A 26838-nucleotide genomic window follows, 5' to 3' on the forward strand; every position below is an offset into this window, starting at 1 on the left:
TTTTTTCATAGCGGGACTGGGAGTGATAATCAAGACCCCACTAGGACTGAAACTGTGTGTAACAAGAAAGTGAGGCAATCTGGCAGGCATTCTCGTCTGCATAGCCCTCTTCGTTTCTCTTAACAGGCGGGTTTTGTCCCGAGAGACGAAGGGCTCCGAAGACACAGCATTTTTATTCCTAAATTCTTGTACTTCCAGGCCTCATGTATGCAGTCGTGGTGTTTCTTGTTTCTTTATACTGTGTGAGAGAGTCATGACAGTTTTACTTACTTGTAAAATCGAATTAATTCAAAAATCCTATGTCCCCAGAGCCGTTCGTTTTTCTTGTCAAGGCCCTGCCGGCTAAGAGAAACGAAAACGGCTATGGGTATAAGAATTATCTGGCAGCCATGTTTATTTATGCAAATTTTCGAATACTGACATGTGCGTGCAATCTGGTCGATCGAAGTATTTATTTGTCGAAGTCTCGTAAAAAGATGACATCGATACAGTTCCTACAACCTTGCGCTCTTCTGAAAGGCTTCCGGCACTTTTTGCCCTAAAAACACATCAAGATTTACAACGGGGCAAGACCGACATAGCAGCACTCGCATTACCGTTATTAAAATTGAAAGGAAGTGTGCCAACAAGGCAACGTAGACTGAAATGTTTTGGCGTCGAAGTAATCTTCCTTCATACCTCTTTTAGAGCTCAAATCAGTACCTAGCCTCATGATTTTGTGTTGTAGAAAAAGAGAGACTAAGCTAACGGCAAAAGTCAGATTGCTTTTGATTCCGTTTACTTTTTCTCTAATTACTAAGTTAAATTTAAAAGTGGAAAATGATTTTTTTATTCGCACCCAACACAAAACTATTCACTTTAACTTTGAAGGAGCAAACGCTAAAACTTGGTTTTCTGCCGTTTGCAGGTAAATAAACTTGAACCTTAATCTCTCTAATGTTGTTCTCGATTTACCGTGTTCTCATGGTATGACGAATTTACATTACGTCAATAAAGAATCATTTCCCTGCACCTGTGACCAAGTTACATTAGGACAAATTATGTTCACCCCCCGCCCCCACTCCCCGCCCCTTAAATATTCTCCCCATATGCCAATAAGAACCTATGACAGTAACGAAGTGCATGCGATTGTGACAGCTCTGGAGAATTGCGGGTCTGGCATAAGGTAGAGAATTTCGTTGTCGAGTCTAGTCTTGGGTTGTAAAATGAAGTTTGGTATGGTGGAACAGTTTCAGATTCCCAGCTTGTCAAATAAACCTCTTGTTTGTTGTTTGATCTCGACTGTCCAATTTCCTGTGTCAATATATGATATGCATATTTATTTACTTCCATTTCACTGCACTAGGATATATCCCATGGCTTTGATATGTGAACCTCCACTCTCGTTTCCACACGTGTTTGAGTCATCATGAAGCCCTCCTGTGCCAAACCCGATTCTGGAGTCACAGGTGTCGCAGTTATCTTCGTTGTTACCAAGGAGACCGATTCGAGCTTTACCCAAGTCAAGTCTACCACTAGCTGCATTGAAACCTTCTTTGTTACAGTTGGCTTGCAGATAGGCCGGTGAACCAATCAATGACATCCACGTGTTGCGACCCAGTGAGGTGGCGCGGTATTGCCCGTCAGCGATCAGTGAGTACAGAGAGTTGGCCTGCTTGTTGATGGCAATAAAGTTGAACTGTTGGCCGATCTTCATACCAAGGCAAATCTTGGCGAAGGATGTGTTCCAGTAGGTTGGTAATTTTGTCTCTTGTGTGTCAAACCCAGTCTCCCCTCCAGGAATGTTGTATTCCTGTGTATCGTTCCAGTACCCAGAGTTATAATGAAATGTATTCTGAGAAAATAGAAAAGAAAAATTAAATCATTATTTTTCATACATACAATCTAACACAAATGTTAAACCCATCGTGGTTCTAATATAAATCAACAAACATGTGTTGTATTGGGTATGCATAGCCCTGAGCATTGTGAATGAGATGAGACAGTTTTTTATTCCTTTGGTTGTTATACGTAGTCATCCGCTTTTAAACTGAAGATAAATTCAAACCACGACATATATAAAATGCTTACATGCTTTACAAAATAGACAAATTATCCTTAGTTTTCCAGTACAGTAGCTGGTAGCTACTATGTAGCTGGAGGATATGTACTAAAGTTATATTTAACAATTATTCACCGAAGTGGAGGTGAATAGTGTTGGGTATTTACCAAGCCACGAAGCGGCGAGGTAAATATCCGCCACATTCACCGACACTGAAGTGAATAATTGTTTTAGTATATACCACACACGTTGCATAACTAGCGGACCAAAACATCACTTTCTATAAACAAAGCGGCAAGCAAAGGCAGTTTGCTTCACTTTTGCTGCTCGGAGGTGAATAGTACTTTGCTAATCACCTCCTAGTTAACCAATCAGCGCTTGTGAAAATCACTATTCACTTGTGTGGTATTTACTAATTCGTAATACTCGTTTTTCTAGCTTCCAGCTTGTTGATCCCACTATTACTATTTTGTTAGGCATTCCATGCGGCTTAAAGTCATTCATAATTCAGCAAGTATGATAATGATAAATGCGAGGATTTCATACATTATTTCCGTCAATCTTTATGACCGGCGTCCATCCCCCATCTCCACATCCAAAATCACCAAAGTGACAGAGAACGGAGGTTGGTTTTGAGTACACCTGTAGAGTAACAAGCTGACTCACGTTGGGCCTATTGGTAAAGCAAAAAAATACATTGAAGATAAAGTGTTAGTTTGCTAATTTTGCAATTTTTCTAAGATTACAAATTGTATAAAATATATTTTGTTAGTAGTTATAGTTCAACTGATATTGTGCTGAGAGTGTTAATCCAGAAGAGCTATACATTTCCATTCCCAGTTCTTCATCCATCGCCTTCTTTGATATTGTACTTGTCTAACTTCCATGTAAACAAGTAGAACATTTCACGGCTGAAGACATTATGCTTATAAAGGATGGTTTACAGAACAAAACAAGAGAATATACGTCATGTTCGCGGTGGCCTAATGGTTAGTGCGCCGGACTCCGGATCGAGCGGTCCGAGTTCGAGCCCCGGCCGGGGGGTCACTTGTGTTGTGTTCTTAGGCAAGACACTTTACTCTCATAGTGCCTCTCTCCACCCAGGTGTATAAATGGGTACCGGCGACATAATGCTGGGGGGGGGGGGGAACCCTGCGATGGACTAGCATCCTATTCAGGGGGGAGTAGAAATATTCCTAGCCGCTTAATGCTACGGAAACCGGGATAAGCTCCGGCAGTGAGGGCCGCTTGGCTCGTGGCTTCCCTTTTCTTTTCCAAACGGGTCCAGGAACAAATATCTCCTCGGTTTTACAACTTAGTTCGTGAAAACAACTTGGCGGGTCTCAAAATCTCGTGGTCTTTCTAACGTAATCTTTGCGCATGCCCAATGCCATGAAGTAACAGGCCACATGACACTTAAAGCCTGGTTTTCACTAGCGACGCAAGCACAAGCGCAAGCACAAGCGTAGGAATAACAGCTCTTATTTCACCGTGAAAACGACTTCGACTCAAGCAAAAGCACAAGCGCAATGCAGTTTTATGCTTGTGCTTGTGCTTGCAGCAAGCACAAGAGAAAGGATCAAAATTTGTCCTTTTTGCGTGATTGCGCTTATGCTTACGCTTGTGCTTGTGTCGCTAGTGATATTTGCTGTGCTTCTATAAGACAAATATTGCGCGCCCGAATACTGTTGCGCCCAAAATCATGGAAAAGCATGAGCTCTTTGGTTTGTATATATAGTTCAGTCAAAGTAGTTGGCAGATAAAAATTAAAAAAAATAGAGAGAAGATAGAGTCCTTCTGACGCTGATTGGTCTTTAGATCTTTTTGTAAGCCATGCATTGAAGGGTAGCACTGTACGAGCGAATTTTGAAACACAATAACTCAAATGAAAAGCACATCATGTAGAACGCCTGTTGTATGACTTACTTGTGTGCATTGTACACCTCCTTGCATGACGTCGCAGCTGTAATTGACAGATAGGTATTAGCCTAGTTACGGTCACTAACAACCTTTGAACAATCCACCGTAAGGAAAAAAATTGCGGCTGTACATTTTACCACAGCACACCTTGCGCGTCTAACACAGCCAGTAGGCACATAAAAAGCCATAACGTCTTTGTTAACAGTGTATGATAAGGAAGAAAACATTGTATGGTGAGAAAAAAAAACATTGTAAAGCAAATTGAAACGTGATGTAAAAGAGGTAAAAAGAGGTAGCTAACTAACCAGTATTAAAAATCTAATGGAATCTACCTTCTTCGCAATATTCTCCTATGAATCTTAATTCACAAAGGCATTTGAACGTGCCATCTTTATAGTTTGCCACACAGGTCCCTCCGTTTTGACACGGCGTGGAAGAACAAGGTGACTGAAAAAAGAACAAAGAGTTGATGAATATAGAAGGCTTTCGCACGTTGAGGCGATTATATTTAACAATTATTCGTCCAGGGGAATTGCAATATACCATGGCTAGTTTTTAATAAAGCGTCTTATTAAAAACTAGCCATGGTATATTGCAATTAATTCTTGAGCTTTGATTGGCTTAAAGGCCATGGCATATGAGCTCATATACCATGGACACCAAATTTGGAAGGTGTACGCGTCAGGGAGAACAGTCAGGGAGCTCAAATATTGCATTTCGTTTTGGAGTTTTGTAATAAAACAGTTATTCCACTCGCACTTGTTGGATATGAGATTGACTGATAACGATTGCTAATTTTTAAAATTTTTAAGATTATTTTACTGTTCCCATTTAGCCCAAAAGCTAAATACTTAGACAATTAAATAAAGTACATTCATTTATGAGATAGTTATATATAGCCATCTCGACGCTTTTGTTGGCTATCTACCATCTCATATCGAACGTGCGCTCATGGAATAATCGTTAAATATGCTGATCTTCTCGACCAATCAGAATGTTCCATTCCTATATTCACCTCTGAAGATTATCCTAATGTTATTTTATACCAGGTTCATATTAAAAAATAAATCTTACCATTATCGCAAAATGGTGCGAACTCCTGTTTTCTGTGTATTTATCGGCGCTGTAGTATTTATCTGACGAAAGCAACTCGCACCAAAATTTTCCATCGGCTCCTTTGGAGGCTGCCAGGTTCACAGAAAAGCACAAAGGATTGCTGAGACATTCAAAGGTGCAATCAAAGTCGTCGTACGCCGCAACTGTTCCGACACCAGGCGCATTCAGATAGTGAAACTCGTGTTTTGAAAACAGACGCTGTCTAAAACTCTGTTGTAAAATGTATGTTTCTATGGGCGGCAAACACATTGCGTTAAAAATAAATGTTTCCTTAACTAGTTTTATATTACATCTACCAAGCTCTATATATAAAATCTTGAAGAAAACTGCGGTTAGGATCTTAGGTACTTAAAGAAAAACGGCTTTTCGTGCCATAAAATAGGAATTGTAGATGATATTAATATTTATTGCACCAAAGGAAACGGTTCAAAATGTACTCTAATCGTTTACAAAAGGTCTTCTTTCGATCTTCACCGCTTATGTCTCGTTATGGCTAGTATGCAAGTTACAAAATTACTGGTAGTTTAAACTGCTGGACTCAACGAGGTAAGCTGACTTCTTAAACAGAAAATATGTACGTTTATTGGTAAATATTGAACGGGTTCCAGTAACATATCGAATAGATAAAGTGAAATTTTTTTACAGGAATTTCTAGTTCAGCAGAGCTGATTAAGGGCCTGTTTATACAAAGAAAGTTTGTTCCTTGTAGAAGATAGCCCCTCCCTCCAAGCCACATTTTCAAGAGCGTTTATGTCATGAAAAGCCAAAAAAGGTCCACCCAATTTCACGCACGATCTGTATGTATAGAATCGATCGCTCATAGTAGACGAGTCAAAAGTGTCCCCTTGGGAAAAGGATGGCTCGTCTTACAGGGTCACTCCACTTTCCAAGCGGGCACTCTTCTATTCTCAAAAGAGTAGGGAGAGAGGAGTGGGCTTGAGAACCCAGCTCACACTGAACCAAATTTGCGATTTCTCATATAAGCGGTTTAAAAAGTTAGGTGATAATTAAGGCTTGGGTTAGGCTTGCTCGGAATGGACAACGCAATCAGGCCCAAAATGGAGCCCTTAATCATATCTATAAATCGTTTGCATAACAGTACTGACAATAACATGAGAAAATTACAGTAAAACACACAAACAAAACCACGAAGAAACAGAGATCAATTAATGTTGCCTGAAGAAACGTAGGGGCACTTTTGAATTTAGGGCAGTTAGAAGGTAGAGATCTGAATTGAAGAGGAAGTGTATTCTGACCAGTCGTCATCAATTTATCGGATTTGCGACACGCCAAATTTAGTATTTTTCAAAAAAATATTTATGTTAATGTTGTATTTAAACAGCACGGAGGAAAACAAACATCGCCTATTTACTTCAATTCCCTCCTTGAGCTTTTTAGTATTTCTTTACGAATTTACTGTTCAATACTCATTATTCACCGGTCTAGCAAATTAAAATCAACCATCATCGAAAAAGGATTTACTTATTCTTACACAGACATGTTAATAACAAGGCTTTTTTCTTTAAAACAAGTTTTACTTACATTTGCATATTGCCAACAAAACAAAGGGAAACTAACCTGTGGAACAGCTGGTCTCGTTTACCAGAGAAAACAGCAAGATGAAAACACTACAGATGAGTTCGGTAGGCATGATCGGTAGAAAATCCTCTCGCGAGGGTTGGAAATATGATACAATACAGTTTCAACGTCGCGTTTGTGATTGTAAGGCAGTTTCCAATTGTAATTATTCTAAAAAAGATTTACATGTCTAAACGTTCTCTGCGTACAACGTTGCCGCCAATTATTGCTCAGAGCTGTCACGATTTGCAGGTGGTCAGTGAAGAAAAACAAAAAGGCCGAAATTAACTTTTTAGACGGATGAATTCGAAATCGCTGACATCAATTATTAATATTCATTTATCGTATAGTTAACACCGGTTCTCCAAGGTAGAGTTATAAGCTAATCAGGCATTTATTCGAGGCACAATAAACCTTAGGAAAGATAAGGCAAGATATATGGCTGTCTAAAACAATGAATGATTACCCTTGCTTAATAAATTTCGGGTTGACCCGGCCAAGTTAGAAATAAATGCCAGGCTTGTTTAATCACGAAAATAAGGCATGCTGTTTTCCTCAGATCAACACTAATATATTACAAAGGCTGTTAAAGTTAACGTTGTATTTTACAGGCTCTTTTCGTTGACGAGCGTGTTCAAGTTGATTGTAACAAACTCATTTTGGGAGTCATGTGAGAAAAAGTGCAAGTAATGCAAGGAAAATTGTGTGTTCGAGTTGTGAGCAACATCCACTTTTACAAACGTATTTTTCGTCCTTTTCAGTGGCCTCAGAAGTAATTATAATTCTTAAAAAGTCCACGTTTGACCCTCGCCAAAATGTATTAGTAATAAAAAACTTTGTTAAGCGAAATTGTGAGCAAATTGGACTCCGTTGTTATGAAAGTGTTTTCTTGAAAATAATATTATCTTTATTAAAAACGTCAAATTTGACGTTGAGGCCTCATGTATTATTGATTATGGCTTAGCATCTGGCATCGCTATCTACAACAATCAATTTGCTTGAGTTTTGTTGACAGTAGAAAATTAAAACTTCCCGGGTAATAAAATTGCTTTTGCACAATATCCAAGCAACTAACAACTTTTAACAGGACTAACCCAACTTATGTGAATATTTGTTTGAGTTATGGTGACAGAAATATAAGCTGCTCATGTAATATAATTGCCTCTTAGCCATAGATAGCTTTTAAAGTTTCGGGATATTAAAATTACAGTGTAATGTTACGATCCTGAAAATAACTGGAAACAGTGCAAAACGATGAAAAGCAAGACGAAATATAAATAATCAAGATTTTTTTTTACTTTAAGACATTCAAGATTGAATCACTTGGTGGCGACTTTAATCTTTCCTGGCTGTCTTAAGTTAAGAATTGCTTCTACTTTAAATTTCGCGAAAGACGTGCGACCCTTGCCAAGAAAAAACGCTTGAAAATAGCTATAAAAATGTTATTATTTACAAATCACGCATTTCAGAGACATTTTTGGTAAAAAAACGGTGAACATACACCTAAGTGCAATAACACTGTCATAGAAAAGAAAAAAAGGTAATAAGAATTAATTAGCGTAGTTTCATAACGGAGAGCATTTACAGCAAACTCACGACTTTTTTATCTACACACTTTGAGGCCATTTTTTTATGAGATAAATTGATTTATTTGTATTTTGAGGCATTTTGAGGTCATTTCTACGAATAAATTTCATGCATGGGCTTAATTAATTCCAATGTGACTTTTTCCATTTTTTTTTCCTTTCTTCTATGACAACCTTATTGCAATGGTGACAACGATTCATACAAACCTGGTAATATTTGAATACTTAGGCTTCTATAGGAGCACACAAAATCGCGTTTGTTGTCGTGAAATTGAGGTCGTAAGTGCAAGCCCGTATGATTCAAACATTGCCTATACACTTCATCTTCATTATTTATCACCGAGCTTAAAATTTACCATTTTTATTATTTACTATTTCCTATAAACTGTTTATACTGATCATATTTTTTGTTTCTGGGGCTTGTTAGGGGAGGGGGGGGGGGGGGTGTATAGCCAGCATTGCTTTGTTGTTACTACTCTTATTTTTGTACGTACAAACATCGAAATTGGTACAGTAACAACCCGCGAGTAAGAACCTAACATTGGAGAACCTGTTAGGCTAAAATTTGCAAACCAATTTTGCCTCAAATTTGGAAACAAGTTCTTATTTTCTATAATTGATTAAAAATATTTACTTTTGGCAAATAAGTTTGGACAAAGCAATATTACTGTGCATGTATATAATGACATATTCTAAATAATTAGTGCCTAATGTTTACATAAGCACTTATGTGGTAGGCAAATTTGATACAAGGAATATGCCAAATACCACTTAAAGTGCTATTAGCATCGAGGTAAACTTTCTTCAGAAAAAAGAATCTATTAGGAACCTGAATAGCGTCAATTTGTGTTAACTACCATTTATATTAGAACCTGTTAAGGGGCGGGATTTTACTGTATCACAATGAGTGTACATGTCGCAATAGGCCATTTCCGAGTTACCGTTTGCCTCTGTTTTAAAACGAGTCTACGTGTGAAACCATTCAAATGAAAATGAGTTTGATTTGCATGAAAATGGACCTGTAGGTGAAACTCATTTTCATTTGAATGGTTTCGCGCATAGACTCGTTTTGAAACAGAGGCAAAGGGTAACTCGGAAATGGCCTATTGTATTTGCTCCATTTCTGTATAATATATAATTATTGTTACTTTTAAGACGATTAGCTTTGCGATGAGAATCACAACTCTTGATGAACCGCAATGGATAGTTATTGTTCCTCAAAACTTTGACCACATGCTCCTTTTCTTTGCGTTTCAATCGTGCAGCGGTGGTGGAAAAGTCAGGCGATTACCACAAGAGGCTTTTCCTAGAAGCGTGGCATTCGCAGAGGGACCAGAATGCGGGAAATGAACACATAGACATCCCTGATGTATATAAATCACTTACATAATGTTCCTAGTCTCGCACAGCGTTCGCGTGTACTTGTATTAGTCACTCGCGCGCGCGTACAAATGTAAAACCGTTAAAAAAAAAACGGTTGCTTTTTCTGCTATGTTAACAACCGAAGAAGACCGGAGATTCTCGGTCGAAACGTCTTGAGTACATTATGAGCGTTGTTTACGCTCAAATAAGTCAGCGTCAGAATTTATAAGGACCATTACACCCAATACGTGCTTAGAACGAAATAAAATATTGTTTCCAAAACAGTGTAACCATGAAAGAATCATCGATAGTAGACACATAACAAAAGATCATGTGTGAAAATCTTGATGAATTCTTCTAAAGATAAAAACGCAACCTTCGAATTTAACCATCAAAGAAACCACTAGTATACTACAAAGACGCTAGTTAATTCGAGGGAACAAGTAGTCGTCATGCACGCCCTTGTACAAAACTTCCATTTTTTAGATAAAAATCATTACGGAAACATATAACAGAAACTTATTGACAGCTGCATTACTCTACGTAATGGATACAGAAACTCCTTTACAAAACGATTAAACAATAAACCTGTTATCAATGGTCCGCCCGTGAGTTAAACAACGATATTTGGCAAACATTTTGGCACTACATTTAAAATCCAGTTTGTTTAAACTTCGATGTCCATTTTCCTGTGTCAGTATTGTTTACATTATTTTTACAAAGCAACACCTTCGAAGGAGAGGTCGTCCTTGATGACTTCCTGAATTATTGACAGAAAAGTGAACTTTCGTGTTAACTAAGGGTTAACTTAAAGTACTACTGTATTGACTACAGTCAACTCTCGTTAAAGCGGACACGCTCGGGGCGTCGTTTAGTGTCCGTAATAGCGAGAGTCCGTAATAACGGGAGTCATTTCCAGTCAAACCTTATTCGCCGGGGATCTGGATTTTGTCCGTAATAGCGAGTGTCCGCAATAGCGGGGTGTCCGCAAGGCGAGAGTTGACTGTAGTTGTTGTTATCTTCATTCTTTAATTCCTTCTCACTGGACTAAGATGTATCCCATGGCTTTGATGTGTGCATATATTTCATCCTTGTTTCCACACGTGTTAGAGTCATCATGTTTCCCTCCTGTACCAAACCCGATTCTGGAATCACAGGTGATGCAGTCATTTTCGTTGTTACCAAGGATACCGATTCGAGCTTTACCCATGTCAATTCTATCACTAGCTGCATTGAAGCCTTCCTTGTTACAGTAGGGCTGCAAATAGGCCTGAGAACCAATCAGCGTCTTCCACGTGTTACGACCCAGTAAGGTGGCGCGGTATTGCCCATCAGCGATCAGTGAGTACAGAGAGTTGGCCTGCTTGTTGATGACAATAAACTTGATCTGTTGGCCGATCTTCATTCCAAGACAAATCTTGGAGAAGGATGTGTTCCAGTAGGTCGGTAACTTGGTCTCTTGTATGTCAAACCCAGTCTTCCCTCCAGGAACGTTGTATTTATTTTTATCACTCCAGTACCCCGAGTTGAAATGAAAGGTGTTCTGAGGAAATAGAACAAGAAAAACATATCATTAACTGTCATATATACAAACTAACACATACCCCGCCGTGGATCTTATAATGATACAACACATACATGTTGTATTAAGATATAGTCCTAGAGAGATAAGAGAAAGTCGTAGGAATGCTGTATAAGATGAGATGATTTTGTTCGTTATGACGTCATACATAGTCAACCTTGGATGTTGGCTATTTTTTTCTGGAAGTCATAAAATAACGCAAATTTGAGATCAAAATAATCTAAAATGATAGAGAAATGTAAACTGTGTTGACTTTGCAATGTTGCTTACAAAAAGTGATGAAATTCATTAAAATTAAGAAACATCTCAAAAAATATCGAAATTTTCCTTAACCTGCGTATGAAAACGTGATAGCCACGGCGACGTCAAAAATAATAGAATTTCAATTCATCGTGTATATATCAAAGTTTCCAGAAGGTATACGTTTAAGCTAAAGCTTTGTTGTCGAGGAGTAAATCCTCTTTTTAAGATTGTAAAAAAAAAAAACTGGAAATCATGGGAGTTGTATACTTCCCCTAATAACTCCCTACCCCCATCCCTTCCCCTTCTTGTACGTCTAAGGATCAAAATTACGTTTAACTTAACCTTTGCCTTCTTCGTTTAGACGTTTTAGACTTCTGGTGTTTTGTTTACTTGTGCTGTCGCTTTCCGCGAGTTTCACCATACCTTAGTGCCATCAATCTTCATGACCGGCGTCCATCCCCCATCTCCACATCCAAAATCTCCAAAGTGACAGAGAACGGAAGTTTGTTGTGAATCAACGTCGAGCATTACCAGCTGACTTGCACTTGACCTAGAGATCGTACCAAAAAATAGGTTAAAATTGATGGTGGTCTTCGAAGACTCTTGCTCGTAATATTTTTACCTCCAGAAACAAACCCTTATGTGGCTTAAGTCTGCGGATAAAAATCCTCTATACAAAAAAAAATGCATAAAACAAATTTCATGTGGTACAGTTTATTCTGTCGTACATGATATGGTTTCGTCCTAGAAAGAAAGCAAATATCGAAAAGATTTCACCTAATGAGCGTTAAAATGGGATACGTGTATGTTAGACTCAGTAATAGGAGTTTAAAATGTCATAAAAGCGACTCATACGACTTACTTGTAGATGTTATACAGTTCCTTGCATGACTTTGCAGCTGAAAGTGATATAATATTAGCTGTTTTAAAATTGTCTTTGGAGGCGCGTTGGTCGAATGGTTTTTTTAGCGTGTTGGACTGAGAATCGAGACATCCAGTTTCGAGCCAGACAAGACTCTAGGTTGCGTTATGAGCACTTTACACAGTGCCTCTCTTTATTCAGAAGCATAAACTGAAACCGGTAAATGGTTGTTGCAACCTGACAGATTATTGAAAGGTAATCTACGAGGGTAATGAGTGGGAGAAGTAATACTCCCTATCTTTGCACGCAGCCAGAGTAAAATGCTGACACTAATAGACCAGTTAGAAGACTGTTAAAAGACTGTAATCTTGCTTTATTTAGCAAGCTACCCAGAGGCTCATTTGTGTAATCGCGCATACCATTACAAAAGCTAAGATTAATAATCCTATAAAATATATTTATTTAATCTATACATTTCGTCTTCTGTAAAGCGAATACAAGGGAGTTTGTTTGCCCCCATCCCCCATCCCGCTTATTGTTCTTGCGTTTCGCAGCAATTCTAAAATATATTATTCTGTAGAGAAGTAGACAAATGGCTGGCCTACCTTTCTCACAATATTCTCCAACAAAACCCCCCTCACAGTGGCACTCATAAGTGTCATCTTTGTATTTTGTCACACAAGTACCTCCGTTTTGGCACGGTGAGGAAGAACAAGGCGACTGTAGTAAGAGCAAATAATTGATTAATAATATTGCAATCCATTTCCTTTAAAAATATTTTTTATATGGAATAATTAAATAAATAAATAACGAGAAAAGTGCAAGTTCTACAAGTTTTTGACACACTAAACAAATGTTATTATTATTAAAATATTGTAATGAATTATTATTGTTATTATTTCCTGGTCTGCAGTTCTCTAGATGACTGTTGGCTACGTGAAAGTACCTAAATCAAGAAAATTAAAGAAAACTGCTAAAAAAAAGGCCCACCTTGATCCAGTAGTGATGCCAACTATTGTTTTCTTTGTACTCCTGGGAGTCTCTGTACTTATCAGAAGACAGCAACTCGCACCAGAGTTTTCTATCGTCCCCTTTGGGGGCGGCCAGGTTCACAGATAGGCACAAAGGATTGCTGAGACATTCAAAGGTGCAATCAAGGACGTCATAAACTGCCACTGTTCCAACTCTAGGCACATTCAAATGATAGAACTCATCTTTTAGGAAAACATGTTGCCGGAATCTTTTAGAGAAAAAGAATGGCGTTGATATATCCTCTTGTTGTGAATAATCCACTCCTGTGTCGAAAAACAATGAAAACTAATTAACTCGGAGAGGAAGAGCAACAGTGTCGACTCAAGATGTATAATATACCGTAAAATTCCGGTTATAAGCCCTGGGCTTATACAACTTCGTAAGGGGTTTTGGGTGGGCTTATAAGCGGAATAAAAGAAACGTTTCGAAACGAGCCACGGGAGTGTTGATTCAAATACGTTTTTAGGTTAATAACGCATAATAAAGCAACATTTAGCCCTGTTCAGTACTGTCATCCAACAGAGGGGGGGCTTATATCCAGGGGGGGGGGGGGCTTACAACCGGATGTATTTTTCTATTTCCAGGAAGATGGGCCTATATAACCGGGGGGGTTTATAAGGGGGGGGGGGCTTATAACCGGAATTTTACGGTATGTGAATAGCGGAGCAATTTAAAGTGTCATTTGCTGCACTTGGTCGCGTGTATGGATTTTTTATGCGACAACCACTTTTTTTTTCGTTTTTAGTGAAACTTTTGTTTTTTAGTAGTTTTTGCATGCTTATATGTTTCTAGATTTTTTTTAATAACAATTGAGAGATTTTGTTACATTTTTTTTGAAAAAATCCAAGAAGATGGATCCAAAATGGTAAACTTTTGATGGAAATGTATTGCAATGCTATAGGCGCGTGTAAGGATGTCATAACTGACAGGTGTTTGCCACCAAAATAAGCATTACTGGTTGCTTTGCACACCTTATAATTTCGGTTACTATTTTTGTGGGGGCAAAGCCGCCACATTGTCATCGACTGAGGTATTTATTTATTTATTTATTTATTTATTTATTTATTTATTTATTTGTGCGTGGGTTTGCTTGTGTCACGTGGTCTTCTGCGAGAGATCCTGGGGATGAGTCGGCGGTCTTGTCGAGTAGGCCATATTGGATTTTGGCGTGTCGTTTCGTGTGGTGATTTCAGCTGTTCCTGTAGTTGCTCGTCATTACAGCAGCTCACGAAGTCATACTAGCCAACATTTCGTTTGGCTGGAAGTCTGTGCAGGTTGCACATCAATTCAAGAGGAGCTTTTACGCTTACGCAAGCCAATATTGAGAGCCGCAAGATCGATCTCTTTCGTATCTGTCGAGCTAGCGTCGTACATGTAGGAGCATTCGAAAACTAAATCGGGTTTCACATAAGCTTCATTAGCGATGGATCTATCTAGAAACCAGAGCGTTGGCTAAAATCGAGTGCGTGGCTGGACTGCTTGTTCGCAAGAAAAGGAAAAGCTTTTCAGATGAAACAGCACAATTACATTTGTACCTGAATCAGTCTATATGTTCTGTTTTATTTTATTTACAGCGTTATTACTTAACAGCTTACATGTAAATTATTCTGCAATGCATACCTACGGAGCGATATAATAAACAAACCATTTTAGTGCTATGGGTTAAAAAAAGAAAAAAAAATCTCTCCTCTGGGATTCGAACTCGCGACCTCTCGATCCGCAGTCAGATGCCTACCCAACTGTGCTACTTCAACGTACTTAGTCACGTGAGACGAAAATATCTTATATCAATGTAATAGACATTCCGCTGTTTATCTGTTATCATGTGCATCAAAGAAATGTTTGAATCACCTGCTGCTCATAAATTTTCAAGGAATGAATTTGCAAAAAAATCGCAAAGATTATTTGCCGCAATAAATAGCAGCCTTAAGGTAATTGAATGTACTAAATGAATTCATAAAAAAGAAGAATCAAATTTGAAATTATCAAGCCCCCACACGTACGCATCGCGGACCGATTTTTAGACTAGTTGTTGTCGGGGATTAGCTCTTCCTAGTCCAACACTCAAGTTATGCACGAAAGGCTCTGGTTAGTTCTAGTTTTCATTGACGCCTCAATTGAACTCGTCTCTGGTTTTTACAATTCAGCTCTGTCGTTAACAGTTTTTCAGCTCTATCTGTTAGCCAGTTTACAGGAAATCATCTAAGAACTTGCATCAGTGCTAAATTAACCTTGGCTTGCTACTTCTGGAATTGAATTTTCAGGCTCTTAACCAATGGAGAGAAGCGGTGGTTACTTCAGAAAAACTTCAGTAATAATTGAACGAGTTTTGATTAGACAGATTAATTATGAGGGTAAATAGCTTATGAGCTTGAAAGGAAGGCAGATTTGGATGGAACCTGGCGAAGCGTGCAAAGGTCTGAGTAATAACACTAAGATCATGCTTTAGCCTTGTTTACTGAGGCGAAAGGCGTAGGCAACTAAGACAACAGGTGAAAAGCCAACATCTGAAAGCTGGTGCCTAAAAAGTGCCAGCGAGTGGCAACTGATATCCTGTATTGGTTCTGGCCATCAGATAGTCAACCATTTCTTCTACTGAGGATAGAAAAAATCTAATTTTACAATAAGTAGCGCCTTAGGAAACCAAGAGTTTTTAGAGGTTCACAGTAAGATCACTATCTGGCTAACAAACAACCACGGGTGGCTAAACCATAGCAGGTGGCCACAACGCCCTAATTAAGTACTAGTTTACCAATGCCTTCTTTTCCAACAACAAATCCTCAAATCCTTTGAAGACAATATCCCATAACAGTAAATTGCATCTCAACATTTAAAACTTCCAACACCAAAAATAAGTTACGGCTATCAATAAATAAGAAAATACTAAATTATGTGAAATAAATGAACGTGTGTCAAGCAGTAGCAATGAAATATATATGTGATAAATGCAAGTGCGGCCATACTACTGAAAACCTGAAAAAACTTTTCAGTCTCTGAACGGGAATTGAACCCACGACCTTTGCGTTACCGGTGCAATGCTCTACCACTGAACTATCAAAGCCACATAAGAGTGGTCGTATATGGGCTAGCCTAGACTTTCCCAAAGACCTTCGACGCGCGGTTTAGGTATGATACTCGGCCGAAGTATCCGTAAAAAAATGAATGTGTGCGAATATGTGTAAAGCTTCATTGCCTGCTTTTACACTGTAAGATGTTTTACACGGTAGCGTTAATACTTCTGGAGATGTATGTAATCATTGCAGAAGTCCTTCATTTCAAAGTGGGTAAGTAAAAATGATGGTTGTCCGTTGTCAAAATGGTTCACAGGTATAAATTTATGTATGTATAAATTTACTCAAGGTGCTATTGTATGGAATAGATTACCGGCTAATATAAAGGAATCAAGTTTTGTAAAACTTTCAAAAATTCGTTAAAAACATATACTCAGCAAGAATTACTTTCAAATTGATCCCGAAATTAGCGGTAATATTAAGGTTAATTCTCCTCATTATGTACAATAGTATTGAATCGACATCAATTGTGAAATTATCAAGAACATTTATCCACATCCTATCTTGAAGCCTAACTTAATGTCACATATATTACGGAAGACCATTATAAGAGAGCTCCCTCAACATGTTACCTATATATAGCGGTAACATGTTGCACAATTTCCTTGGATAACAGTTAAGGAAGTCGCTGCTACAGGTCTTAGCAACAAGAGCCCTCACGTATACCGCCGACATTTAATTCAAATAACATTTCAATTTGAATAACATTGTAACATTTAAATTTGAATTACATTGCAATACCAAACATTCTGGAACTTTGAACTTTTGATGTTCGTTTCACAGTCCTCGAAAAACTATCCAAAATCTAGCTGCAGAAAAACATGTGTGCACGTGAAACCTTTCTATCGTTCTGTTGCCAAAATGAGCTAATGAAGAATTGCTTTTCCACAAGTTGAATGCATTTTCCGCCAGTTTTTATAGAAATTGCCAATTTCCAACTACCCCTTTCAAATCAAGGAGAGACAAGTATAAGTATCATCAGCGTGCTTGCACGAATTTTAACCGTTTACGCATATACTTGCCATGATAAGGTGTACCAAAGTGAACCCAATGGGGAGTTCAGGTTATATTGCATAAAAAGTAGGTTTAATCACTAACCTTCGTTTTCAGCTACGATGAAGCGAATGCAAACTCCCCAGAGAATAAACGTAAAGATTTGAGTCAGCACTGAAGAGCAATAGCATTGCATTTTAAGAAGCACATAAGAGAGCTTCAACAGAATCACGCATTAGTTCACAGCTGCAACTTATGACAAGCTCACCCTACCGCTAATACTTCGTTAAGGTCATGAAATGTACACAACGCATTACTAGTATTTTATTATTCATAGCAGTAATCCTAATGGTAACTCTCATCTTCTTTAGGCGATACAGTGGAATCTTGATATAACGACGGGCCAAGGGACTGGCAAAATATGTTCGCTATAACGAGGATTTGTTATATCGAGGTTCTTTTCCATATATTTTGCTATTACTGGGGCGAGGAAAATCGTTCGTTATATCGAGGACTTCGCTATAACAGAGGTTCGTTAAATCGAAGTTCCACTGTGTAGCGCTTATCCTTATGGATATAGCTGGCGGCTTTCTCAAGGTGATATTAACACTATATACTTATGTGGGATTACGTTTAAAGTTCAAGCAATGAGTGCAAAAATTAAATACCAAAAATATACTTATAGCACGGCAACATTTTGTATACTATTTAAAAGGTCGTATTGAAATTTCAAAATTCTTAGTGACCCGGCAAATAAATTCTAAAGTAATCTCGAGAAAATTAAAATCAAACCTCGTAAAACCTAGTATGAAACGTCCATTTTGATTGAAATATAGATTATTTCAAATCTATTTTGCTCTCGCTGGGTCAGTTGGAGTGCTAAAGCTTTTGCAGGTTTTTTGTTAGCTGTACTTAAACTATTACTATGCTAAGAGTTCTCTTTGGTACCTTTATTTTTGCCTGTATTGCTCGAATGATGGGCGCAAACCATTTTAAGTTTTGAGGGATAAGCTCGGATAGCGCGACGAAATTTGAACGAAAGATTGTCAAATCGTCTGGTTTAATTTTACTCCTGGTACAATTTGACATTTTTTCTTTATTCTGGTAAATTGTTATCTTCGATAAAGAATATAAAACAATGGGAAATAACAAACAGCTGTATCAAGGGCACAATTAAACCAAACATTACCACACTAATGGGAGCAAGGTTTCGTAGCAAGCGTTGCATACGAATGAGAGACAATTTCATCTTTGGCATGCGATAGGTATTATTAGCAAAAGCAAAAAAAGCAAAAAGCAAAACTGAGTAACATCTTCTTCTTATGCTTTGTCAAGTGGGGTGTCTATGAGGCAAACGAACGAGATACGTGAATACAGGCGGTGCACCTGCAATTTTAAAACAAGTTGCACGAAATATTTGGCGCCTTACTTCACTAGAAATATCAATAAAATCTTCGGTTGTAGAGTTGTTAAGCATAAAAAGCTGTCAAAATGGTAACAACCTTCTCTTCTCTTCTCTTTGTGACGAGAGATGGCTTTAAAATGAAAAGATGGTTTTTTTAAGGTATATTGTCTTGAAGGCAATGCATGATTTAAATGTAATTTAAATATACAGCGCCCTCCTTGCATAAGAAGGAGATGATTTACTTTAACGTAAAAATGTTTCTTTATTACTCTTCCCCGATGTAAGATAGTATTTTGTAAAATTTAAGCACGGTCGCTATTTTCTATATATATATTTAAATTCCCCTTTCCTGGGTTTCTGAACCTTTCTGAACCTTTCTGACAGGATAATAATAAATAATAATAATTTAATACTTATTCGGCGCAAATTAGCATGTGAATATGATCAAATGCGCCTACATCAAGTTAATTTAAAACTTAAAAAGAAGAAAAACAAACAAATTTACAAATATTATATGAAGATATATAAGAATACAATTAAAAACTTTCCTAGTATAAAAATCGAAAACTCAAGATTAAAATTAAAACTAAATCTAAAACTAAAATTCGTGGAATTCATGCTAAAAAAGGAGGCTCTAGCTGTAACACGCAAATGCTTTCTTGAACAAGTATGTCTTAATTGTTCGTTTAAAAAGATCGTAGCTTTTTATCGATCTTATGTCCGATGGTAATTTATTCCACAGTCCAGGGGCTGTTAGTTCAATTTCCTTAGATGAAGAATAAAGAATTTTTCAAGATTTCAACTTAGAAAGTTGCTTTTTTGTAAGAAAATGTATATTTAAATATTGTAAAGCTAAAATTATAAACCGGTTTGGTTCCGCGCCTGTAAGTTTCATGCCATTTAATGACAGCCTATTGTCGACACATAGGAAGAAAATCATGTGTAAAAAAAATTCGCAAACTTCGATTTTAACCGTCAAAGAATTGCTTGTATATTACAAGGACGCTAGTTGATTCGAAGGCACAAGAAGTTGTCATGCTTACCCTTGTACAATAATATATTTTTAGACTATAATATACTAATTAGGAGCTAGTCATTCATAATGCAGTTGAAAAACCTTGCTTAATTCGAAATTCATCATACAGAAAGTCCTTTGCAAAACAATTACACAATAAACCTGTTATTGATGGTCTTCAGATGAATAATCTTAGTATCCTCATATATTTTAAAATATTTAACTTCCATTTTAGGTATACTGTAAGGCTTTTTGCGACTTTTTAATTTTTAATTTTTATTATTTTTTACTAGGGCCTTTATTGATAACAGTTTTAATTGTAAAACTGAAAGAGCTACCCTATTAAAATAAAGGTTTTTAATAATTAATTAATTAATTACAAATTAAAGAAAAATATTTGGCAAAATGTTTGGCACTACTTCCTAAATCCAGTTTGTTTAGACTTGGATGTCCAATTTCCTGTGTCAGTATTGTTTACATTATTTTTACAAGGCAACACCATTGAAGACAAGGTCCACTTAGATGACTTTCTAAGTTATTGACAGAAAAAGTAAACTTTCGTTTTAACTTAGTGGAGTGTATTGACTAGCTGTTATCTTCATCTTTTATTTCCTTTTCACTGAACTAAGATATATCCCATGGCTTTGATGTGTGCATAGTTTATATGCTCGTTTCCACACGTATTCGTGTCATCGTGTCGCCCTCCTGTACCAAATCCGATTCTGGAATCACATTGATAGCAGTCCTTCTCATTGTTACCAAGGTAACCGATCCGAGCTTTACCCAACGTGGTAACACCGCTAGCTGCATTGAAACCTTCCTTGTTACAGTTGGGCTGCAAAGAGGCTTGTGAACCAATCAGCGTCTTCCACGTGTTACGACCCAGTGAGGTGGCGCGAAAATTTCCATCAGCGATCAGTGAGTACAGAGAGTTGGCCTGCTTGTTGATGACAATGAAGTTGAGCTGTTTGCCGATCTTCATACCAAGACAAATCTTGGAAAATGACGTGTTCCAGTAGGTCGTTAACTTGGTCTCTTGATTGTCAAATCCAGTCTCCCCTCCAGGCAGATTGTATTCATTTTTATCACTCCAGTACCCCGAGTTATAATGGAAGGTGTTCTGAAAAATAGAACAAGAAAGAAGATCGTTAAACTTCATATACACACAAGCGAACCCATACCACATCGTTGGTTTAATATGAAACAACAATCACGTGTTGTATTATTTAGACAGTCCTGAACAGGTGTATAACATGAGTTAGTATAATTTCCAGAGGTGAATTCAATTCTGATTGGTCGAGAAGCTCGGACTATGGCGCTATATTCACCGCGCTAGGCGGTGAATATTGCATCTGAAGGTTTGGCTACTAAGCCATGCCACGTTTGCCATCCAAGCCAGTGAACATGGCGGCATTTGCTGAATGAAAATTTCTCTCATTTAAAAGAAATCACTCCAAATCCTGGATATTTGAAACATTGGGAATTTTGCAAATTTACTTCCAAGGCTTTTGGACCGAAAATATTTTAAAGCGTTGGTTTTTTAAGGCATTAGAATTGATCGTAAACATGGTGATTTTGGAGATTGCACACGGCCATGTACTCAGTCACATCGACTGGCAAAACATTATTTAGTTCCCTTCTCACTGGAGCAAGTAATTTCGAGAGGGTTCACACAATTGCTCAGAAGTCTCCAACGATTAAACAAAGGTACCGGATATCTATATTTTTCGTAGTGTTTGTTTTGTTCCGTTTTATTGCTAAAACTTGAGTGTAAATTATGATTTCAATCGATGAATTAAACTGGTTTACACGTATGCAAGCGAGCACTGCTGTTTGTTGTTTTCGTGTTTTCTATTGTTATTTTGCAGTTTTTGATATTCACCTCTGAAAATTATACTAAAACAATTATTCGCCTCAGGCTCAGTGATTATTGTTGAATAATCACTTCGCCTTCGGCGAATAATTGTTAAATAGCTTTTTGTTGATCGTTATGCCGGCAGATGATTATGACTTTGACAAGAAAACGACAAAATAATGGAATTTTAATTCAAGGTAGACACATCAAAGTTTCTACAAGGGACGAGTAACGTTTTCGTGGCAATCATGTTTTACATGAGTAAAATCCTTTTTTTTTTACTTTCTAGAGCAATGCTTAAGGTGAGAAGAGCTCGTGATAAGAAGAAAGTTGTCTTGGGAGGAGTTTTGGGCATGGCAATCGGCGCGACTGAGCTTCTTAGTAAAGTCAACGTATGACACGCTGCCATCTTCAGCCAATCTTGCACGTTGCAAAGTGGACAGTGTGGCACATTGCGTCACATCTTGTCCGCCTGCCCCATGAGACTTAAAGATCGGTGCACCTGACGGCACAACCAGGTACTGTGCGTAATCGTAGAAGCTATTGAAACGAAGGTAACTGAAATTAATCAAGGTAAGTTGCCCGTGAAGGAATGCCGAAGCAAAGTTATGTTTGACCAAGAAGTAAAGAACGGAGCGTCAAAACCATCCTCTAAGAAACAAGTGGTGGATGAGAGGTGCCAGGGAACATGGAGGGTGGCGGCTGACTTCAGCAATTCCCTTGTCTTTCCTATTGTAGCAACTAGTCAGCGTCTAGATGTAGTGGTGTGGAGGATGATGCCAGGCAAGTAGTCCTGCTTGAATTAACAGTGCCTTGGGGAGAGAACTTTGGAGATTCAGAGGACTGGAAGAACAGGTGGTACGTAGAACTGATTGATGCTTGAAGAGAGGCTGGCTGAAATCCAGAGTATTACCACCTTGCTGTCGGTTGCCGTGGCTATGGTAGCCAAGAACTGGCAAACGTGATGCGTGGTCGTTTTTTTTCCGCGAGACAACTGATAACGCTATTAACTGCTCTGCAACAGGCAGCAGAGAAAGCCTCATATTTCATCTACTTGTAGTTGAAGCGTGACGACAAAGTGCGGCTAGGCTAGTAACATTAGGCCCCTACTTTATTTTTTTAACTCATGATGCCAACTCTTCTGAAGCCTCCTAAGGGAGAGGCCTCGCCATGGCAGAATACAATTAAGGAGTAGGGGCCTAAGATATTTCCTAGGAAATACTATTATCCTTTTTTATTATTGCTCAGAGTGAGAAGATAATGATAAGTGCCATACCTTTCTGCCATCAATTTTTATGACCGGTGTCCATCCTCCATCCCCACATCCGAAATCTCCAAAGTGACAAAGAACGGAAGTTTGTTGTGAATCAACGTCGAGCATAACCAGCTGACTTGCACTTGACCTAGAAATCGTACAAAAACAACGTGGTATGAGAGCAGATTAGTTCCATTTTGTGCCCCTTAACATGGTTTTAATCGAAATATGTTTACGTTGACATTTGCTTTTTTTCTACCCCTTCTTTAAACCTCTTACAAATTCGATCAAATTTACATTTACTTCCAGAATGTAGCTTAAGACTGTGATAAAAATCTAATGTGGTTATCGCCATCCAAATGAAAGCTTTTGCATAGAAATAGGGTATACATGCATGTTACACTAATGAAAGATTAAAATGGTAGAAATATTATGACTTACTTGAATTTGTAATACAGTTCCTTGCACGACTTTGCAACTAAAATGGATACAATATTACCTTCGTTAAAATGGATTTAAGAAGTGCAGTGGTAATCTAGCGTGTTGGACTACGAATCGGAACATCTAGTTAATACTGTTGGTAACGCACTTTGAGCGTTTACACAGTGCCCCTCATTATCCTTAAGTATAGATGGAAACCTGTAAACGGTTGGGGCAAACTGATAAAATAATAATAGGGTAACCGAGATTAACAAGCAGGAGTAGCAACACTACATATTGCTACACGCTACTGGAGTGAAATGCTAACACTCGAATCCCCCAATAGAATTTAATCGAATACGTATACAAGAAGTTCGTTTTCCTCCCTCCCCCCCCCCCCCACCCTCTCCACTCTTCCCGCTTGACGAGGGAAAGGATTGTCAAATTAGATTATTGTTATTCACGTTTCGTAATTTTTAGAAAGTATTCTTCTTCTTAGTAACATGGCAGGCCTACCTTTCTCACAATATTCTCCAATAAAACCCCCCTCGCAGAGACACTTATAAGTTTCATCTTCGTAGTTCGTTACACATGTACCTCCGTTTTGGCACGGTGAGGAAGAACAAGGCGACTGTAGTAAGAGCAAATAATTGATAAATAAGAGTACAATTTATTTCTAAAAATATATGTTAAATATAATTAAATCAATAACCGATAGCCCGAGTTCTTAAACTTCTTTGCACACCCATGGTTCCGATTATTCGCCAGGTGGTTGAGTTGTTAATGCAATTGTTGTTGTTGTTAAAAGAAAAATGCTGTAATTCGACCCACCTTGATCCAATAGTGATGCGAGCTCTTGTTTCCTTTGTACTCTGTGGGGCGTTGGAACTTATCAGAAGACAGTAACTCGCACCAGAGTTTTTCATCAGCTTCTTTGGCCGCCAGGTTCACAGAAAAGCACAAAAGATTCCTGAGGCATTCAAAGGTGCAATCAAGGACGTCATAAACTGCCACTGTTCCAACTCTAGGTACATTCAAATAATTGAACTCGTCTTTTAGGAAAACATGTTGCCGAAAACTTTGAGAGAAAACGAAGGGCCTGGATATAGAACTCTCTTGTTGTAAAAGATCTCCTCCTGTGTTGAAAAAAAAAAAATTAATGAACCCCAAAAAGAAGAGCAAAGCTTCTAAGGAGTGTTACTGAAAATGTGGGTAAAATACACCAGTGAAGCACCAAAAACTTTAACAAATAAATACAGTAAAACGCCTTGTTTGTGTGTTTCAGGATAAAATACCTTCAAATTTTGCCTTCGAAAGTTCTATCTAGAAATATACCGAATTCTGACAAAACTCAAAACAACCACTGAATGTTGGCTTCATTTTTATTTTTATTTTTTTTTAATTGTTAGTGAAACTTTTGCTTTAAATTAATTTTTGCATGCTTATATTTTTTTCTAAAACAATTAAGAGATTTAGATTAATTTTTAGAAAAAAAACTCCAAGATGGCGGATCCAAAATGGGCGAATTTTAAAATTTTTTTAGGTTTTTGGCGTGCGAGGGCGTCATAATTGACAGGTGGTTGCCACTAAAATAAACACCACTGGTTACTTTCCACACCTTATAGTTTCGGTTACCATATAGCGCAAATTCTTCTGGAGATATATGTAAAAATGCAGACCTTCATTCGAAAGCGGTTGAGTAAATAATGATAGCTGTTTCTTGTAGAAACAGTCTATTTATTTTACCGTTTACAGATCAGGAAAGGGCAAATATATTAAGATTTTAGCCTGATATACGTGTTATTCATTGCTGACGCTGAGTCAGCCTTTCTAGATATATGTTTTAGGACAGTACGCACACGGGGACATGTAAGGGGACATGTCGCAGTGACATGTCGCGACAAAATCCCGCACTGTTCACAGGTCGTCACACAAATTAAAGGGACATAAAGTATGGACAAAATCACAACATGTGTACATGTTCAAACACAAAAAAGCGGCCACAAGTTACGGGATGCATGTTGCGAGTTTTACCTTTGTGTTAACAGTGAATGAAGTCACTGCTACAGGACTCAATTTGTTTCATAGTTCAATTCCCGAAAATATATCCGCCTGTTGCCAAAGCGAGCTGGTAAAAGCTTTTGTATCAGTTGAATCTTATTTCCCGCCACTTATTATAAAAATGCCAATTTCCACTTCCCCCTTTCAAAGAGGGAAAACTGAAGTGTAAGTAGCGTCAAGTGGCTACTTTGACTTTTGAACTTCTTACGCATTCTTGCATAATGTGTACCAAAGTGAAACAATATAGAGTTCAGAATATATATTGTATAAGAAGTAGATTTACTCACAAACCTTGGTTTGCAGATACGATGCAGCGAATGGAAATTCCCCAAAGATCAAACGCAAAGATTAAAGTCAGCACAAAAAAGCAATAATATTGCATTTTAAGAGAGCGGCAAATATCCATTTGTTCAAAGCGCAAATTTTTACAAGTTCTTTGTACCACTGAATACGTCGTCAATTAAGGTAATGAAAGCTCCACAACTCATTGCTAGTAATACATTATTCATAGCAGTAATTATAATGATTATAACACTTCGCTTCCTAACGGCGATATAACACCGCATACGTAAGTTGCGTGGGACTGGCCCTGATGTTGCGACACAATAATGAACATGGAAACAATTTTTATGCCTTGCCCAGCGGGGTGCCCTCAGGCAATCGAGCGATACGGAATTGAGGCGGCGCACCTGAAATTGCAAAACAAGTTGCACGTAATATTTTAAGCGCCTTACATCACTTGCAATCTAATCTAAATCAGCGGTCGTAGAGCTGTAACACATAATATAAACTTTCGTTAGTGGTAACATCCTTCTCTATACTCTTCGTGACATATAGTCTTGCATGCATATATTTTTTTTTAATTTACAAAGATGGTTTTGTAAATGAAAACGCCTATGGATGTATTGACAACTTTCTCGAAAGCACTGCATAATTAAAATGTAATTTAAGACGGAATTTATCAGGAAATCGTGTAATATAAATTTTGGTTGCACAAAAATCGAATATCAGAATAATTTAAATCGCACTGCATTATTTTCTGTTCTTTTAAAAGCTAAAAATGTAAGTTACTATCTGTGATAACACCAACAACAATTTCTTAAATATTAGAGTCTGAGAAAATGAATTTCAAAGCTCACTTGCATCAACCATGTAAACTGTAGGTAAAATTTCACGTGTAGCTATTTTGTAAATTCGACTTTTAAGGAGGCTCGATGTAGTTTTTTTTTTTAGCCTCAGGGTCGCTGTGAAAACTAAAATTATCTAGGAAGCCGATTCAATTTTTGCCAAAATACACAATAATGATCAAATATGACCAAAGTTTAATTTTTAACTGGTCACTTGGTCACAAAGGTTACCATAGCAACGATTGTCGTTTTCTTTTGTTTTCAAACAACCTTGATTTTCTCAAAATATAGATTGACTCTTGGTATTCATATTT

The 26838-nt window shown here is 37.8% G+C and overlaps 3 protein-coding genes across 3 annotated transcripts; all 3 read right to left on the reverse strand.

The window, feature by feature from the left end:
- Positions 1-1273: 1273 nt before the first annotated feature.
- LOC144636097 (uncharacterized) lies at positions 1274-6809 on the reverse strand. The gene is made up of 6 exons (XM_078495240.1): positions 6656-6809; positions 5036-5307; positions 4294-4408; positions 3968-4004; positions 2588-2714; positions 1274-1834 (listed from the first exon to the last, which is right to left on the reverse strand). Exons 1-6 carry the CDS (start codon positions 6726-6728, stop codon positions 1334-1336), a joined length of 1125 nt encoding a protein of 374 aa, XP_078351366.1. The 5' UTR covers positions 6729-6809; the 3' UTR covers positions 1274-1333.
- A 3811-nt stretch (positions 6810-10620) lies between these two features.
- Positions 10621-12970, reverse strand: LOC144636074 (putative skeletal organic matrix protein 5). The gene is made up of 4 exons (XM_078495217.1): positions 12896-12970; positions 12291-12327; positions 11852-11978; positions 10621-11146 (listed from the first exon to the last, which is right to left on the reverse strand). Exons 3-4 carry the CDS (start codon positions 11954-11956, stop codon positions 10643-10645), a joined length of 609 nt encoding a protein of 202 aa, XP_078351343.1. The 5' UTR covers positions 11957-11978; positions 12291-12327; positions 12896-12970; the 3' UTR covers positions 10621-10642.
- Positions 12971-20397: 7427 nt separating this feature from the next.
- On the reverse strand, positions 20398-26549 carry LOC144635582 (uncharacterized). Its single transcript, XM_078494674.1, has 6 exons — positions 26537-26549; positions 24168-24472; positions 23853-23967; positions 23358-23394; positions 22938-23064; positions 20398-20926 (listed from the first exon to the last, which is right to left on the reverse strand). Exons 1-6 carry the CDS (start codon positions 26547-26549, stop codon positions 20423-20425), a joined length of 1101 nt encoding a protein of 366 aa, XP_078350800.1. The 3' UTR covers positions 20398-20422.
- Between the last annotated feature and the right edge of the window lie 289 nt (positions 26550-26838).

This window comes from Oculina patagonica, chromosome 13, assembly GCF_052425735.1.
Source record: "Oculina patagonica isolate OP01 chromosome 13, crgOcupat, whole genome shotgun sequence".
Taxonomy (NCBI): Eukaryota; Metazoa; Cnidaria; class Anthozoa; order Scleractinia; family Oculinidae; genus Oculina; species Oculina patagonica.

Coding starts and splice junctions, on each gene's coding strand:
- LOC144636097 (XM_078495240.1), bottom strand. CDS start 6,728: ATGCCTACCGAACTCATCTGTAGTGTTTTCATCTTGCTGTTTTCTCTG. Junction 4,409..5,035: donor CGCACCATTTTGCGATAATG/GTAAGATTTATT, acceptor TTCTTTTTTCAG/TCACCTTGTTCTTCCACGCC. Junction 2,715..3,967: donor GAGGTGTACAATGCACACAA/GTAAGTCATACA, acceptor CTTTACCAATAG/GCCCAACGTGAGTCAGCTTG.
- LOC144636074 (XM_078495217.1), bottom strand. CDS start 11,956: ATGCTCGACGTTGATTCACAACAAACTTCCGTTCTCTGTCACTTTGGA. Junction 11,147..11,851: donor TGAAGATTGATGGCACTAAG/GTATGGTGAAAC, acceptor CTATTTCCTCAG/AACACCTTTCATTTCAACTC.
- LOC144635582 (XM_078494674.1), bottom strand. Junction 23,395..23,852: donor TGGAGAATATTGTGAGAAAG/GTAGGCCTGCCA, acceptor TATCCATTTTAG/TTGCAAAGTCGTGCAAGGAA. Junction 23,065..23,357: donor GAACTGTATTACAAATTCAA/GTAAGTCATAAT, acceptor TACGATTTCTAG/GTCAAGTGCAAGTCAGCTGG.